General features: G+C 40.2%; 1 protein-coding gene across 5 annotated transcripts in view; it reads right to left on the bottom strand.

Annotated features, from left to right (window-relative positions):
• The window catches only part of TTBK1 (tau tubulin kinase 1), a 104,040-nt gene that overhangs the window by 40,935 nt on the left and 44,507 nt on the right, over nt 1-18,598 (bottom strand). For 3 of the 5 annotated variants that reach the window (XM_027901701.1, XM_027901698.1, XM_027901700.1), the window contains exons 7-10: nt 7,533-7,598; nt 5,822-5,914; nt 4,994-5,119; nt 356-510 (exon numbers count right to left, since the gene is read on the bottom strand). In XM_027901701.1, the coding sequence (XP_027757502.1) occupies nt 356-510; nt 4,994-5,119; nt 5,822-5,914; nt 7,533-7,598 (440 nt within the window). Of the gene's footprint in view, nt 1-355; nt 511-4,993; nt 5,120-5,821; nt 5,915-7,532; nt 7,599-11,788; nt 11,809-17,714; nt 17,869-18,598 lie in introns of those variants that run through there. The other 2 variants (XM_027901702.1, XM_027901703.1) reach the window with 2 other exon arrangements.

Here is an 18,598-nt window from a genome sequence, read left to right as displayed (position 1 = left end):
GTGGCCTCAAAGCAGGTGCTCTCACAGAAGCTCCAGGCATGTATGCCATATAATATGCACAATATACAAGCTCCATTTATCCTACTCAGAGATCTCCAGACATCCCTTAATGTGACTCCAACCCACACACTCATCCCCAGCAGAAAATGCATTTTCAAGACAACAAGGATCTGAAACTGGGTTCCTACCACCTCAGACATATGTTAATATATATATATATATATAAGTCAATTGAAGTGGTGGATGCCATGAGGCCCCAGCTTCCCAGGATCGTAACAGTCTTGAAATCTTTAAAAAACAAACTTATTACTGAGCTTGTTGACCGTAGTCTGAGTGGCACAACTGCAACACTCACCCAAACATGGCTGCTGTTTGCCTGGTGTTTTGCTGTGGTGGAGTTGAGGTGCTAGTGGATAACAAAATATCTGTACCAGCTTTCTCCCAGTCAAAGGCTTCATTTTCAGTGATGCCTCTTTCTTTCATGCTGTTCTCAAAAACGGACATGATTAGCTGGAATAGATTTACAAGAACAATTTATGTTAAGTAGCTGAGGGTGGCTCTCACCAAAAATCTGAAGTATGCACACAAAGACCAAGTGCAGTTTATAACCTCCAATCTTCAAAAAAAAGGTACTAAGAAATGAAAGCTAATGTTATAAAATGGCAGTGATTGTTTCTTAGACTGGTTTTGGCTCAGTGAGCGAAATTTCTTCAAAACTATAAAAGAAACACTTGCAACATTTTGGCACTGATTTGATGAAATCTTGCAGTTGCCTTGTTACTATAAATCTAAAGCCATAACTTCAGCTCAACTTTCCTGTAGATGAGACGTGCAGAACAGTACATTTGATATGTAGTTCAAGGACAGTCAGAAGAAATAAACACAACAGGAAAATGCAGTCCTAGGATGCAGATTCGTTGCAGTGTCTGGCTCAAATGCTTGGTCAGGAGCCCTATGTTATGCTTATGCACAAAGTGGCCTGACACATTTGGCTGCATAAGAAATGTAAAAGAGATGACACAATCTTCTTTATAAGATGGCAGGTATGTATGCTCATGCTGGTTTTCTTTATGCTTGTTGCTGTCTAAGAACTGATATTCTTTAAGAGAGAATGAAACTACTGTCAATAGTGTTCCATGCACCAGTGCATTACCCAGAGAAATCTGATGTTCTGCTGTCAAAGGGAAACTGGATGCTATAGGCCAACAGAGCTGTACGTGAGGTCCTATATTTCTAATAAAATTATTCAGCTAAACAATGCAGAACTGACTTAGGATTCAGCCTAAAGTCTATAGGGAGAGAGAGTGTGGTGGCAAATACATTTGGTTTATGGTATAGAATGAGCACTAAGTTATGAATAAAAATTACCACGAACAAACACCCTATTTGTATTTATATTCCAGTTCTGTTTATCAGCATGATCAGAAGGACAAGACAGCCACTTCCTACTATCTTCTACCAAACTGCAGTAAAATATCTATTCGCAGCTTTCAGATGAGCCATCTTTTTGCTCCTTTTTGTGACCTAGAACCCTAGAATTAGGTGCTCCACTCCTGCAGTGGCACAACATTTGATCAAAAGAATTTCCACAGTAGACTGTTGGTCAGACCAAGGCACATGTAACGTCTCTGCAGTGTGAACATGACATGGTAGTGGTACCAGCTTCTTTGTCTTGAAAGGGATTTTACTGGTGTGACAGATAAATATGATAGGATTGTGTTTCTGCTTGTTAGCCTCCTGTCACAACAATGCCATTTCCCCTCTCACTCAGATGGAAATGGGCATTAATTTGCCTAATTACTTATTAAATGCATAAGCTTTCAGACTATACCTATCTTCTGGCAAAGAACACACCAATTATGTGAACGACCTTCCTTACTCATTCCAACCCGCATCCTGCTGATTTCATTTGACAGTTTCTTATTTTCACATCAGAAGAAGCAGAACACAATAATTTTCCACTTCTTGCTATTCTGCCTTTGATTTTAAAGATGTTATGTACATGTCAGTACTTATTTTTTTTTCAAAGTGTACTGTCCTATCTTATCAGTCCTTCCATATCTGAAGGTATCTTGAGCCTCCTTGTTACCTGTCCCTACAACTTCTCTGATTTGAAGATATCCTTTTTGATATGCAGGAATGGAACTGCAGGGAGTACTTAAGAGTATGCTTCACACAAATCTACATAGTAACACAAGGATATTTTCTGTTTACTCTCTAATGCTACTCCAATTATTCTTAGGATTTTTCTGACTGCTACTTTGGCAACGCTTTGACTGCTACTGTCAAAGGTCTTTTCAAAATTAATATCCCCAAATCTTTAAAGATGCCTTGAAAGAACTCCACACATTTGTAGAAAGATGCCCTTATAAAAGCCCTACTGGCTTCTGTTCCCTAGATCATCCTCACTAGATCATCAGATCATATGTCCACTAATCCCAGTCTTATCACAGCTTCTGATTCTTTGTGATGGACATGTCAGTGTCAGGGACTGGGATCTTCTGAAGCTACTTAAAAACTGGTACTGCTTCTGCCACCTTCCATTCCTTCGATACTGAAGCAGTCTGAAGTAAGAAACCACATGCTAAAATTAGAAGTTCAGCTGTCTTATTCTCAGAATTCCTTCATGTCATCAAGGACCCACTCATTTAAAACTACTTCTGGTACTTTCTGCTATAACTTACTCTGTAACTCTTGCATTTGACTTTGCAGGCCATTAGGGATTTTACAGCACTCTACTGTATTCCCTCTAGGGTCTTTTTTCACAGGCTGAAGGACACTCGTGTCTAATCTGCCATTATTCTCAACTTATTCCATGGATTTACTGAGTCTTCTCAGCTTTCTCTGAAACCTTTATACTTCCAATGAAAGGTCAAAACTTTACAACTGCACATAACAGTCCCAGGTCCTCAGGATTCTGTGGCTGGGAGTGAGAAAGGAGCTAGGCATCAGTTCACAGTCAGGACCAAGGTGTAAGGGGCATTAAATCAGACTGGCAGGTGGTAAGTGTAGAACAAACAGAAGAAAGCAGTTTTTCTCACAGCAAGAACTTAAGCTGTGGTGCCTCCCTGTCACATGGTGGATGCTTAAAGGTTTACATGAATACAGACAGAGAGTGGATAAGTTAGAATCATGAAATGGTTTGGGTTGGAATGGACCTTTCAAGGTCATCTAGTCCAAGCCCCCTACCACAGACTGGGACATCTTCAACTAGACCAGGTTCCTCAGAGCCCCATCCAGCCTATCTTCAAATGTTTCCCGAGATGGGTCATCTACAACCTCTACCTGTCCCAGTGTTTCATTATCCTCATAGTGAAGAATTTCTTCTTCATATCTAGTTTAAATCTACCCTTTTTCAGTTTAAAACCATTATCCCTTGTCTTATTGAAACAGGCCCTGCTAAAACATCTGTCCCCATCTTTCTTACAGGCCCCCTTTAGGGTATTTGACTGAAGCTGTGAATTGCCTCCTTGTGAAAGATTAAAAAGTCTTTCACAGTAATACATCGAGATAAATCAACATAAAGACATCTCTGGAACTCAGCTTTTTGGAGAATTTGCTATCTAGAATAGGTCTCCACGTCAAGCCAGAAGAATCACTTTAGGTGGTAACCTGCACATGTCAGACTTTTGTGGGGAGTTCCCTTTTGGAAGCTTCTCGCCCAAGCTGCAACTGCAGGAAGCTGAAGGCAAAGAGGCAATTCACAGCTTCAGTCAAATCCCCTACTGTGAAAGGGATGTTTGTGATTTGTACTGCCCTAGAACTGTCTGGAAACATCTCCCTCCATTTCCATCTCAAGGATGGTTTTTCAGTACCATTACGACACCATTATTTTAAACTGGAATAGAATATAGGAGGATGTATGTTCAAAAGGAGATGTTGAAACCTCTAATCCAACCACCTGCTCAAACCAGAGCTACTGAAAATGCAGATCAGATTCCTCATCCAGTCAATCTTTGGAAATCCCCAAGAATGAAAATTCCACAGCTTCTCTAGGTACCTGTTTCATATTTAAGAACCCACATTCTGATTTTTTCCCTCCTAAATTTAGTCACAACTTCCCTTGCTGCCTCTATTCTCCCCACAACTGTCCTTGAGGCAGCAAAAGACAGCAATTAGATCCCCTCTTTGACTTTTCCAGGCCAAACAAATCCATCTCCCTCTGCATCTTCTCAGTCCACCTCCATCCCTCTACAGCTCTTCCTCCTAGTGGCAAATGTTATTTTTTGGGTGCACTATCTGGAAAGTATTTTCCTTTTTTTTCTTTTTAATTTCTTAAAAATGTGTGTTGCTACGCTACAATACGTACATAGCTAAAACATAAAGGCACTGCTGGAGAGAGTTTGCTGAAACACCCTCCTACCACTTTCCCACTCATTTGATGCACTATCAACAGGAGCAGGCACACATTTGCTAATAAAATGTTGTTTCCATCCCTCTGTCTTAATGTACAGAGAAAACCACCGTGATAAAAAAAAGTGACACAGAATCAAGTTGCTCCAGTTATATCGTGTTAGTTGAGTACCAAAACTGATCATATACATGCTGATAGCAAACACTGAATGGGAGGAAAATCCATATATTAGATGAATATTAAAGAAAGAGATAATAATGGCTAAGGCTTATATGAGTCTGCAGGAAAATAAAGGGGTTGGTGGGCACAGTTGAGCTGCTGGTATAGGCTCTTTGCAGATCTTGGCGAGCCGCACTAGAATTCTGACACATTTGGAGTACCTCGAAATATTTGTGTTTTAATCAAAGCCAGAAGTACTGTGTTGTTTGGGATGAGTTTTTTGGTGTGGAATACAGGGTCGTGGAAGGAGATGAAAAAACTTTTGAGATTTTGGAGAACGGTACAGTCCAGCCTTTTTCTCCTGGTCCTAGGAAAGGTATTCATCAGCCAGATATAAACACATGCATGGAAATCTTTAAAAAATCCAAATGCCAATCCACAGTGCCATGCATCATATTGGTAGCAAAGAAAGGCTCCCACCTGATAGTCTGGCTTGGTGAAATAGTCTAGGCTTGCAATGTGATCCAGAAAAAGGTGGAACTCTGAAGGCATATGTTTTAGCAGCATTCGGTGTTCATACTTTTCTTTTATCATGCCAACTTGCTCCTGGGGAAAAAAAAAAAAATCTCAGAGCCAAGAATCTCTTCTATTGCATCACATTTATACAGACTTATCTCTCCTGGAATATCACCTAGTCTTATTCCTGGAACACAGCCTCTTCCAGCACAATGTCTACACACTTCTCGTTTGCTGTCCCAAGCAGGTTGATTACTGCAGACAGAAGTCAAAGGGGAATCCTGATTTAGAAACACTCCCCAGGGTGTCTTTAGCAGAGCCTTCTGCACAGGCAATTTACTTCTTTCCAGGGATTTTATTCCCTAGCAAAAAGTATTTCCAAGACATCATCAACAGCTAGCTTTATTCTTTCTAACTTTTTGATTTCAAATCCCATTTGGCTTGTTTGGCACAGTAAAGCATTATCCTCCTGCCTTTCTAAAGGCTCTTTTTATCTGTTAGAAGGACAGCTCAGTCTTTTCATTTTATTTTTTGCTTTGCAAGAACAAAGTAAGAATCACTTGATCAAATATGATTAACAATGTGCATTAAAATAAAGTCTAATTACTCCAAATAAGATAAGCCCACCCTGTGCATCAGAAAAGCAGGTTAGCATCTTGCAGCAAGATCTGATGATTCTGGCTTTACTTTAGAAAAAAGCTGCACAGAGCTGCAGGAGGAATAATAGAGAGTCATAATAATTAAAATTATTACGGAGCCCCCTCTCTTAAGCACAGACAGGAGGTTTCCTACCTTATCTTTGATCTTTCGCCATGGAAGCTGACCAACCGCAAACTCCACCAACATGTAAAAGAGGGACCACAGGTCATCGTGTCTACCCATCTCCTGGAGAAAAGAGAGACTAAGACTGAGGAGCAAAGTTCCACGCTGCTCAGTAGTCCAGGTGTGCTTTCCAGATGAGCTACCTCATTTAAAAGGCAGGAAGAGAAGTCATACTTCTCATTCAATGACTAAAGAAGACAAATTAAAGACTAAAGATACAAACCTAAGCTTTTATTCAACTTGGCAACGTCAAAGTCACCTGAATAACCTCATTTGTTTTCATTTTTGTGAATATATTAGCAAAGGGAGAAAGCACAAGTTTTCCATAGGACTGTCCCTCACTGAGTATTCCACAGGAGTGAAATATTTATTAATGGGATGTGGAATAACCTAGATTAAGAAAAAAATCCAAAAAATTGTGTCGGACATATTTTTTATTATTGTTTCTAACCTTAAATATGATTCACACTCTTTTCACAGGACAATATTTGCTCAAGGGCTTTTGCAAAACACTCACAATCACGCACCACAATTTACAGATTTGTAACACTTCCACATACCACTCTCCTCCTTGGCTAGTGAATGGGAAATTGGAACGTGGAGGTTAAGGCTGAAATTGCTAAAGCATACAAATTCATTTTTGGTGCTCAATATCCAATGTCTAGAACATGATTTCTCAGAATAGCCTGCATTATACAGCAATTTTTGTGTCTAAATATACATTCAGCTGATACCAGCTACAGCTGGCACTATTCAGCTCTTCCAAAAATTACACCTCAGGTTTCTCAGTGCCTCCCAGGAAATAGAGAATTCATGATAGCATTCAACTGCCCTCCCCACATCACACTTTCCACCTTTTGCAGACAATAACTTCTTTCCCTAAAAGAACCTGACACTTCCTTACATGTCACAGGTCATTCTACAGACTCATCACAAGGAAAGCCAGAAACCTGGAGGTAATGCAGGAGGGCTGATAGTTTCCATCTAGCGAGCACTTAGCATAACTTCGAATCATAGAATCATATAAGATGGTGAGTTGGAAGAGACCCATTAGGATCATTGAGTCTAACTCCTGGCCTTGCACAGGACACCCCAAGAATCCCACTAGGGGCCTGAGTTGTCGAAACTTAATGTTTACCATCTGCAAAGGAACATTACTGAAACAGGACATAGGAGTGTTTTGAGAGGAACGAGACTTCCAGAAGTATTTAGAATGAAACAGGCCAGACACTATGTAAATAATGGTTCTTTTCAAGGAAAAATAACCTAGCCCTCACTAGGTGGCTCTTCACCTGACAGCACAACATTAATATTAAAAATTACAGGTGAAGAATGGATTTGGGGACTTGGCACTTGGTAATTCCCAGCCAAATTTTGCTAGAAACTAGCATCAAGCAGCCTGGCCCTTACCCAGATTTCCCCTTAAGTTGGGGGGGGGGGTGTTGCCCTTGAAAAGTGTCTGATAATGCAATAATTACAATTATTAAGGCAGCCAACTAGAGAGCATCCAATAACTGAATCATAAATTTGACTTTATAACCTTTACCACCTAATGGAAATCATCTGATATACTAACTTCTGTAGATAACAAACCAAAACTCATGCCTCTTACTCCCCTGCTCCTGAAAACAAGTTTCTGAGGGGAAATAATCTGAGCTCCTTATAAGCCAAGAATACTCACTCTGTTTTTGTGTGCATTCACAGAGGCATAGCGGACCGTTCCTCGAAAACCAGCAACGTTGCGGGGCTGAAGGGAGACAAGAGAAAATCTCAGAGACAGAGCAGATGACTAAATCCCCTGCGCAGCTAACTCCTGGGAACTTCTTGTCTATACTGTTATTTCATATGTACTCAAGAGATACAAAGCTCTTACTGCCTCCTTGTGCTCTAGCAGCCAGCTAAACAGGCAGCAGTCTCCAATTCTGCGTTTCTAGAAAAGATTATTTTACAGAGAAGGTAAGGTTGTTACAGTGATATGTTAGAACAGGAATAGTCTAGGCACAGAGATAAGAACATTATCCAGGATCATATTTCCCTTTTTAAACTCCAGGTCAAGGAAAAAGCTAGTAAAGAAAAGCAAGTGCAAAACTGAGTCATGAATAACATGAGCTAAGCAAAGCCTGAAGACAGCCTGGTCAGGATGAGAACGGGGATCACCTCCTACAAGGCAGATGACCATACACATTTGCTGACAAGGCTTGTCAACTTGTCATCTTCTGTAAGACTTCAACAAATTAAGAACCTCTGACTTCCGGAGTTCTTACTTTTTTTTCAGATTCTTCCCAGTATATTTTAGATCATGTATATTTACTTTCTCTTTCTCTGATTCTCCTTTTCCTCTATTTGGAAAGTGAAGGCTCAATACAGTGGCTGTGGAATGGCACTCCAGTGACTGTTCCTCCGGCCTGGAGGCTTTCTCTCTTTTGCAGGCTGAGCAACTCTTCCAACTCTTTCCACTGCTGCCTCCACGAGAACATTATCCATGTGAGCTCACCTAATGAAGATGCCACTGTTCTGAAAAACGTGCATTTAAATGACACCCACCAAATCCTTTCAGTTGAACTAGAAGCACCAAAACTAATGAGAGTTAACAGAGTGCTTTCAAAATTCTTGTGGCAAAACCAAGTTCAGGCTCACAATTCTTCCATCTTAAGGCTAAGCTTGGGCAAAAAACTAAACATACTCATAATGAAGATCCCATTCTAGCAGAAAATTGACCATATTAATAACTAGTCTAATTGAGTAACTTGTCCCATGTAGGTCAGTTGATTCAGGTTTGTTCTTTAAGCATAGTGCCCATGCTTTCAAAACTACACCTAAAACTCTGTACTTTTGTTCCAGGGCACCCTTCTGCCACTTTAAATACGTACAATTCAGTTGCTTCCTTTTGGGTGCAGGGAAGTTGCTCTGAATTTCAACATTCTCAGAAAGAATAAAACTTCAAACTTTTGTTAAGCAAGTTCATCAACACCATGCCATGAACATGTACACCTGTACGGTGTACAATGCAGCTCTTCAGTTACAGTGACTCCAAGCAAAAAAAGCTGCAAGTCTATCTTACAACTCTTTTATGCTAATCAAATACTCCACCAGGAGAACCTCTATGCACATCCCATGCACTTAAGGCAGCATTTCATCTTGCAGTACTCCAGCCTGAGCTATAACATACTTATTTAGCAGCAGATATTATATTGGTGTTCCTCTACCTCATTTCTCTCAGAGCATGCAATTTAGGATTTCCACTGACAAATGACTGCAAAATATTTTCAGAATTCCAGTGAATTCACTGATGTGAGTTCCCGTAAAGCAGAATACTGGCCACTGGAATACATCTGTTGAACCAGCTGTCACCATAAATTTTCTCTACATACTCAAAAGCAAGAGGACATTCCTATTTTCTATTATGAACGGAAGCTAGGGTGCTTTGATACTTTTCATGAGACATAAGAGTGTATTGTGAACAATTCTAACATGTAATCCATAATGTTTCCACAACAAATATTATTCAGTGTTTGCAGTCCATAGAAGTTTGTCTTTCATGTTCTTTCCTGACTTCGATGTCTTCAGTTATCAACTGTGCATGTACTGAACCAAACAGCACGTGTGCTGGTTTCAGTATGGTTGGCAATGTCTCTGAAAATCATTTTAGATCGATACTTTCTATTTCTGGCAGACAGGCTATCTTTGTAGTCTTTAATTAGATCTGTTCTGAAACCAATGCTAGGCAGTTTCCAAATGTTATTTCCCTCCTCTTTCAGAAGCAAAGCAAAAGCCCAGCCATCTCTTAACTGTGCACCTGTCCCACAGCCAACATGACTGGCTGCTCCCCAAGCCAGTCCTGCTGCTGAACCCCAAGGGCTCTCTCTAGGTCTCTTTCATGTGGTACCTCAGGGAAGGGTACTGCAACTAAGCAAGACTTTGCAATTGTTTTGACAATTTAGAGTCCTTTGAACAAAACAGGTAGATGCTAACCCTGTAACAGCATCTTTTTCTCATAAAGGCTGCACTTCTTTTAACCATATTTGACTGCTCTGCCAGTCATAAGGCAATTAGTCAAGCCTTTTGACTGTGTCACTAATCACTTCAATCAAATATTTCCCAGGCTGTGGAGATACCTTGTTTTTCATCCAAACAAACAGCTCCTGCCTGAGCATTTGTTGTAGCACATGCTGTATACCCAATTGTTATTGACTTTTGTTCTGAATTCACCAATATTAATTTTCCAGATGATTTCTTTCTACACTTCATTTCTTCCAGTTAATAAATATCATCCCACCACTGCATTGTCCAGCGGTGGAAAAGAGCCTGGATAAAACATCCTTGTTGTCCAGACCAATCTACATTTGACACAGAATAGAAATTGTTACAGTTAGGAGGCTCAGACCAAGGCATCCTATAAAGCCCAACGGATTTGAATCCCAAAAATGATGAATATATAATAAGCTAGCAAGTTGAAATACAATTTTCAACTAAGCATGACTTATTCTTTATTTTTTGCACATCAGTATTACTATCAAAAATGTTATAAAGTGTATCTCTTCTCACATTCATACTGTGTCTACCACAAAGCTGAAGTACTTTATTACACAGTGCTGTTGGAGAGATGTCACAGATGTGAAGTATATTACATTAGAAGCTTGACTTAAAATAAGTTTTAGCTTGGAAGAATGTGTTGGATCACTATCACAGAGCAAAAACTACACTCTGTGTTCCTTTCACTGCCTTAGCAATGTAGACTACCTCACAGACAAACACAGACCTAGGTAACAAAATCCTATATGAAGTGTTCCACTGTTACAAGCTGTGCTCTTTTCCACCCATCAGCTTTTCATCATTCTCCAGGTCAAATACTCGTGATCATTTGTATTTCAAGTGCCAACAGTGTCTCCCTTGTGACTCACATGAAGTCTGTCTTTCCAGTACACTCCCTTTATTTGAGGAGTGCTTGTATTTCCTCATTAATCTGAATCCTGGTTCCTTATACCATATCCATTCATAGAGATTAGAATTTTTTCTTTTGCTTCACTGGTCTGACATTTTGAATGTCCCAGTTTCCAGCTTCCTTCCCAAAAACTTGTATTTGTATGCCAGTCTGCTGTTTCTTAAGACTGTGGTACTCTCATGGAACATGACCACTGGTTCTTCCCCTACTTTCTGGAAGCCTGTGCAAACAACTCATGAGATCCACCATCTTTGCCCCTGGCAGGCCTGCTGTCATCTAGGATCAACTCATCTCTCCTGGAACCAGGAAAAGGGTTTTCAGCAGTAAGAACATGAAAAGAAAGTTAGCACAGATTGACAAGAAGGTGGTAAGGGGAGAGAGGAAATGGCGCAGATCATGGAAAGCATTTGGAGATATATCTTCGATTGAAATGACTTTTTGGAAAGGTGGTGATAAGCAGGAAAAGTGAAAGAAAGCTTTAACTGAATGAAAAGGAAGAATTTCTGTGACTTCTAGGAATCTTCTGCTTCTTCAGTTAGGCTTATGGGGGAAATGCAGGGACACGCATCTCCACCTCTTCTGTTGGGAACATAATCTGCACTTCTTATATGTGTTTTGATTTGCTGATCTAAACAGCATCACTTCATAGAATCATTAATACTAGCAAACATATTTTATTGCAATGGAGAGTCAGAAATTAATAGAGGAAGCTGGACCCAGAAATGTAAGACGAGAGAATTCCTCTCCCCTTGCCTCTGAAACCACAGAAGTGACAAAATCACAGTCTCTGGCACCACCCAAATATCTGCCAGCCCCTCAGAGAGAATCCCAATTGTTCTAGGCCTTTGCATCCCCTTTAAGTAGCTGTCACGATCCTGCTGAAAAACAAACATATCATGAGGAAAAAAAGAAAACCAGGTGTAATTTGGACTTCCATATATAACAAAAGCACAAAACAAAATGAAAACCCAGAAGCATGGTGATGGCTCACTCACAACTCATAGCAGAGATGGTTACGAGCAGCGGATGGGAAGCCAACGCATCAAACACAGCCTCAAAAGAAGAGCCCAAAAGAACTGTAAAACAGAGAGAAACCCAAAGAAAAACATGATAAAAAACAACAAAATGAGGAAAAAAAATTAAACAGAAATGAATTAAAAACCAATTCAATATTGTATCCCAACAGAAACCTGTGTCTTGTTTAGCTCTTGCCATCTCCCAGCACCCTTCTCCGGGCTGTTGGCCCACACAGCCGAATTTAGGCACAAAGCATTGGCTGAGCCTGTGTGGTTTGTGAGTGCTCTGTAAGTGGTGAGAGGGGTCCCTCTAGAGACTGCCTTCCCCCTGCTCACATCTCACACCTAATAGCATCAAAACAAAGGTGAGAGCAGAACTGCATAGGGCCTTACCAGGTCAGCTGTATGGCTCTACCGCGATTTTCCTTTCTAAATTATGTGATGTACACACCTCCCTTCCTCCCCCCGATAAACTGATCTAAAAACCAGCAAGGCGATTTGCTCCTTCTCATCTCTTGCCCTTTTCATCCAGAGCAAGTTCTACCCTTAGTGCACGGGTTTCTAAAAATGAACAGCAATGTCCCCTTCCCCATTTGAATTGTCATGGGTTCTCACCCAAGGTATTAGTTGTTTTTTCTGCAACCACCACCTTGCTTTCTCACCATCAATATCCATACAATCACTGGCTTGTCAACTTTACAGGCTTCACAGCTGCCAAGTTCAGGCATGTTCCCCTTCCCTGATGACTTCTGCAGTGCTCCACCTAGAAACAGCAGGGTGTCCGCTGTCTGTGGGGGGATGCAGAATGGGGGTTTGAGAGAGAGCAGGATCAAAGTCAGTGCTGCTTTGAGGTCACGTGAGCCATCGCTCTATCTGAGAATGGCACAGTATGGAAATCTGAGGCAAGAGCTAATATTATAATATATTATATAACCTTAAAACTCAATTCAGTGAACGGAGAAAAGAGCTCAACTGAGAGATACGTATTCCAACAGAAATCAACTAATCAAAAGCAATCCACTGAGATGCAAACCACATATAACAAAAGGCATCACCACACAATGGAGCTTCCTAATTGAGTCTTACTATTCCTCTTTCCAAAAAATGTGCGAATTCTAACAATTCCATAAGTTTTGCATGAAATTTAGTTTTGAGAAAGTTATTTGTCTCCTACTATTCTTTCCAAAGCAAAAGACCCTAAAGATATGAGCTAAAATTCCATAATTCCTACTTTACTTTAGCAGAGTTCAAAATTTCCAGTGGATTTCAACACCACTAAAGACAAAGATAATTTTGTCTTTCTAAATAGCATGCACCAATCACTCATCACGCAATTCCTGCACCTGAATTTGTGCTGAAGATAAGAATGCCTTTAACACATTAGAAACAAGGCTAAGAATGAGCTTTTTTTTTTTTTTTTCCCCCCAATCAAAAGCTTATTTCAGTTGTAATCCTATTATTCAGTTATCACGATTTTTAACAAGAGAATTTTGGCCTCAGAACTGCACTTCTTTCTTACACTCAAGGTCCCATAGGGGAAGAAGTAGCACAGAATATCTCCATGGAAAGCATGGGGAGCGCTCAGCTAAGTAAGAAAGGTAAGTTTTTCATGTGCTGTAACAGAACAGGGGAATTGCTGAAATGGAATTCTTTTTGGAGACCATTGTAGAGCGTTAGCCACATCTCATTAGGGATTTACAGCTTGTAACACTTTCTTGGAGTCAGATGGAGATGACAGTCCTTTTCTATCAAAACGAAGAAGACAAAAGACAGTTGTGGCAATCACTGACATGCAGCAGACTGAAGTTCAAATCTCCTCATCCCTTCAACAGACACAAAAATCACACCTCCCTCTCTCCGGAGTACACCCTCATCCCTAAGCCACAGGATGCTTTGGGGTGCCAGTTTAAGAACATACAGGTTAGAAAGGATATCTTTTGCCCAGAATAACTGAACAATTATTACCAAGAGAGAGCAAGTGTATGACCTGGCAGCAAATGCACTCATCTGATGGAGAGGAGACTTGACCTGCAATCCAACTCAACACTGCCTTGGCCAGTGAGCAAAGCCCCTGTTTTCTCACCACCAGCCAAAGTAATAGCGTTAAGTTCCTCTCTCTGTTCCCCATTGGGAAGAATAATCAGAATTTCATGTGGAATAGCATTGGCCAGAAGGAATGACACATTTAGATGAAATGTAACCCCCCCCCAAAGCTTGGCAGTAAAGGCACTCAGAAATGGAAAATGGGATCTCAGTCCCCTGTAGGCATATATAGGATTTGAGCCCGAGTTGTCCTTCCTTTTTCCTCACCTCTTTAGCACAAGAGCTCTAACCAGAGATCACTATGTAAAATAAAACCAACAACAACCTCAGGTATATGATCTGAGGTCACCCTTGCTGAACCAGGGCTTCCAGGAGAGGAAAGCAGAGAGGTAGCTAGTTGTAACAAGATACAAGAATCTCTGCATGCTAAATGATTTTCAAATCCATCAGCTAGTCTGCTTTTCATACATCTAATTTCAACTGCATTTGCTTTCTGTAGCTGTGATGTTTTAAACCAGAACATGATCGCCCTTCTCAAGTTCAAATTTTCTAGTCCAACAATAAAATAACGAGAACCTTAACAAAATTTTCATGTTGATCTTTTTTATAACTAACCCATTCCCACAAAAACATTTTTATAATATATTAAATGTGCAATATTTTTTAAGACTGAGGTCCATTCTTTTTCCTTTTCATCTGTGTGAACAAATGCGACCATGCTGTGCTTTCAGCCTTTCCTGTCACTACCTTTTTATAACACAAAGTTTGAGACAAAAATTATATCCCCTCCTAAGATAATATAGTACTACAGCTCCATAAATCTGTTATTCTACTGCAAAACGTTCATCTCCTACATAATACTACTGATTTACATATATTTCAAGTACAAAGTAAGTATAAAACTACTGGGCTTCAATGTTTAATTATTTGGGGTATCAGGATGTAGAAGTTACTATCCTTTGTCTTATTTTATAGCTAATTTTCCAGTGGGGGGGGGGAAAACCACCTAGTAGAAAAACATACCATAATCTCCTCTTCTAATACCTTTCTCACTGCAGTGAAGTTTATTTTAAACACTACGCACAGACATTTGGAAAATAAACACCCTTTTTGTCAATTAGCCGACACATTTCTGCAGCCTCCCTCACGTTCTTCTGAACAGGCTGTTTAGAACACCGTCCTCCCTACAACATCTTCTCTCTGCCCACTGACTCACGGAGCCACCCTCGCACATGTACAGTCTCTTCAGCAAGGCACTGAAAACTACTGCAGTGCAGTCTGAGCCACGAGGAGATCGAGATCTAATCAGCTGAAGCTGACTAAGCTAAAATAAAATGCTTGCTGAGCAGAACATTCCAGTGCCATATCCTGCAATGGGAGAGAGACTTCATGGAAAAAATAGCCTCTCCTCTATTATCAAATAATTAACACCAAGCTGCTAAAGCCTTGAACATTTTCAATTAATATATGTGGAGCCACAGGGAATAAATTTCTGAAGGCAGGGTGTTACAGTCAGAGTAAAGGTGTAATGCTTTCTGTACTGCATGTCAGTGACAAAACTAGAAGACCCAAGCAAAGTAATGATCAAGGAATTGTTCAAAACCTGACCTACATTAGCCCAGAAGACCTTCATGACTCAGAACATTTCCATTATATAAGCATATGTTGTTCATCATTTGCATAACAAGGTTTATGTTTATCTCCCCCTTCAAGTTTAAATTTTCTTCTCAGCCTTAGCTCTCCATGTCTCAAAGACATTCTGCTAATCCTGTTCTCTGATATAAAAATTAATGCAAGATGAAAAATTTAACTTGTGTGCTTTCTATAGAAGATACTTCTGCAAATCTAAAAACCCCACAGTTTTTCAATTCATTCCCCAGTTGCTTCATTCTGTTGTCCTAAGACGTGCATTGACACTGACTGCTTACACTGCTTTCATGGCAAAGGTGGGTCATACAACCAGCACATCAGAATAAATAAGATTGTTCATGTCTCTATCTGAATCATGGCAGAAGGCTGCATCTAGGGGAAGTAATAGTTAAGTCCCTAGAAAGAGAACTCTGCGTCCTGTGGTATCAAATTTGTTATGGAAGGTCTTGGAATTCTCCACAAAATGGACTTTATGGGCAGAGAGGAGTAAGGGAATGGGAAGAAATCATGAAGAGAAAACAAGACTTGTTTCTCAGAAGAGTATCCCCTGCATCCATAAGCTATTAACTGGTATTAAGTTATTAACTAGTATTTTACAGACTTTTATAAAATTCCTTTCATTCTTCTTCTAGTGCACGTTATAAACACAATCTTTTCAATCTCTCTTCACACGAGTTTGTCATTATTGTCTTCTAAATACTGATTAGATCTTGCAGCACCTCCTTTGAAACTGGATGGGTGATATCTTACACATCATCAATAGATTTGTATAAAGGCATTAAATAAGATTGTGTAGTTTTCATCATCTTACTCCATATGAACTATAACAATTGCAACCCCAGCTCTGTTCATCTCTGGTAACCTGCCTCCAGTCCTAAAGAACAATTCTGGATATCCTACAGGTAGGATACATGTAGTTGGGCAAATGCATTGTGTTTAATCTGGCATGTGCAATACTGATTTTTAAAAGGTATCAGTATCTGAAGGGAGGGTGCCAAAAGGATGGAGCCAGGCTCTTCTTGGTGATGCCAAGCAAGGACAAGAGGTAAAGGGCAGAAACTGATGTACCTGAAATTCCAGCTGAATGTGAGGAAGAGCTTCCTTACTGTGCAGGTGGACCAAGCGTTGGAACAGGTTGTCCAGAGAGGTTGTGGAGTCTCCCTCACTGGAGATATTCAAGACCCATCTGGATACAATCCTGTGTTATGTGCTCTAGGATGACCCTGTCTAAGCAGATGACCCACTGTGGTCTCTTCCAACTTTATCTGTTCTGTGAATCTGTGTATGATTCCTCTCTCCAGCATTAGATCACTCATCCAAAGTTTGGAAGTCTCAGGTTCAAAAACTTCCTCTCCTACAGGAGTTCCTGCATTCTTGCTTGACAGCAGAATACCACAAACACCAGGTATTTAAGCCACAGGCAGAATGGGAGCAGGCATTGAAGCTTTACAGCTGTGCACAAAATTAATACATATCCCCTAGAAAAGGGACATCAGGAGACTCACAGCCCTGGACATGGCCCTGTTTATTGTGACTAAGTAATTTTTCTATTGTCTTTTGTCAGAAAATATACAAGTCTTGAACACCAAAAGATGTTACTAAGCTTAATGGACCGGGAATATTGTGTGAATTTATCACTGACAGTGCTCCCTTAAAAAATGGAAAATTTCAGGTCAAACAGACCCTGCTGAATACAAATGACAGATCTTAATCAGAATTTGCCACCTTCTAAACAGGAGAGAATGGGGCTTGGAGGGCAAAGGAGGAGCAGTAAAGAAATCAGCGTCTCCTCTAGCAGTTTTGGCAAGCTGCCTGTCTTTTCCTTCATTCATTTGTCCTTGCAAGTGTTTGGAAACAAAACCCACTGGAAAGATAAAGGGTGTTTTTTTTGCATTAGCAATCTGTCCCATTTTTCATAATAGCCAGAGTCCCCTTTGCTAGCCAGCATGTTGACTCTGATCCAAATGCCAGAACTGCTGATGGTAGCCAAAGTAACAGCCTTCAGCCAGACCCCAAGCAGCTGCCAGCACAGAATGGGCACCAAATGGCTACATGACTGATGCACATCTGCTCTGTGTGTCCAAAGAAAAACTATCAAAGCCTGACTTCTACAGCTCACAGCAAAACATCAACTAAGGAGACTGTTGAGAACAGCTGAGCTTCCCTGATTGCTAACAGCAGGAAAAAATGTTGCTGATGCTTCCTTACATACCTTCTGGCCCCAACCACCTTCTGTCTTTATAGAGCAATGTAAGTTTCTACAGACTTATCCAGGAGACTTTGCAACATCTGGCAATGGGCAAGTGGTAGAGGCTGAGGCCGTTCCCATGAAAGCAAATCTGTGCGACAACAGCTTTTCTCCAAGGAGCAGCACTTGTGCTAATATTAGCATCCCACATAAGGTAGATCAGTTTTGTTTTCCTAGAAGCACAGGATAAATTCAGATTCAGAATAAATTTGGGTTTAATTTCACCAAGTGGCCCATCACTTCACAAATGCTGAGCAATCGAGCTGAGCTGTCAAGTAGCTGTCCTCTGTACAAACATACAAATCCATACCATTGTAGTGCACATGATACAATAGTACAACAGAACTTGTCAGAAGATCAGTAGAATAACAGCTGTCCAGGTAAAAGCTAATTTGATAGCTCTTAAAAGAAGGCCTGGGAAGCCAAAGTGGTAACAGCTGAGAACAGAGAAACTAATGCTCAATGAAGATCATGCAGAGTAGAAAGCTTTAATCAATCTCTAGAAAATCAGAATGAGACTTTTGTAGGGACAGACTATGCTATCTAACTATTAAACAGCCTTTTGCCTTTACATTAAAAAAAGAATTAATGCTGTCTGGCATCAGATAATTTCACCTAAAATAAATATAGAAAACCAGTGCCAGCACAGATTTCTAGAGGATTTTGCTCCACAGATTTTTTTTTTTCTCTTTTTCAAAATCAAAGGTATTTTCAAAATAGAAAAGTGACCAAAAATTGTAAGGCAAGACGTAAGTTAAAAAAATCCCTAAACTCAAACAAGAAATGCACAGCATCCTAAAGGCCTGGCTCATTAGCTGTATTACTAGAAAGTCATTCAGTGTCTTTCT

Source organism: Empidonax traillii, unplaced genomic scaffold (assembly GCF_003031625.1).
Source record: "Empidonax traillii isolate 1590-97213 ecotype Southwest subspecies unplaced genomic scaffold, ASM303162v1 scaffold808:size486820, whole genome shotgun sequence".
NCBI lineage: Eukaryota > Metazoa > Chordata > Aves > Passeriformes > Tyrannidae > Empidonax > Empidonax traillii.
This window is presented reverse-complemented; position numbering and strand designations above follow the sequence as displayed.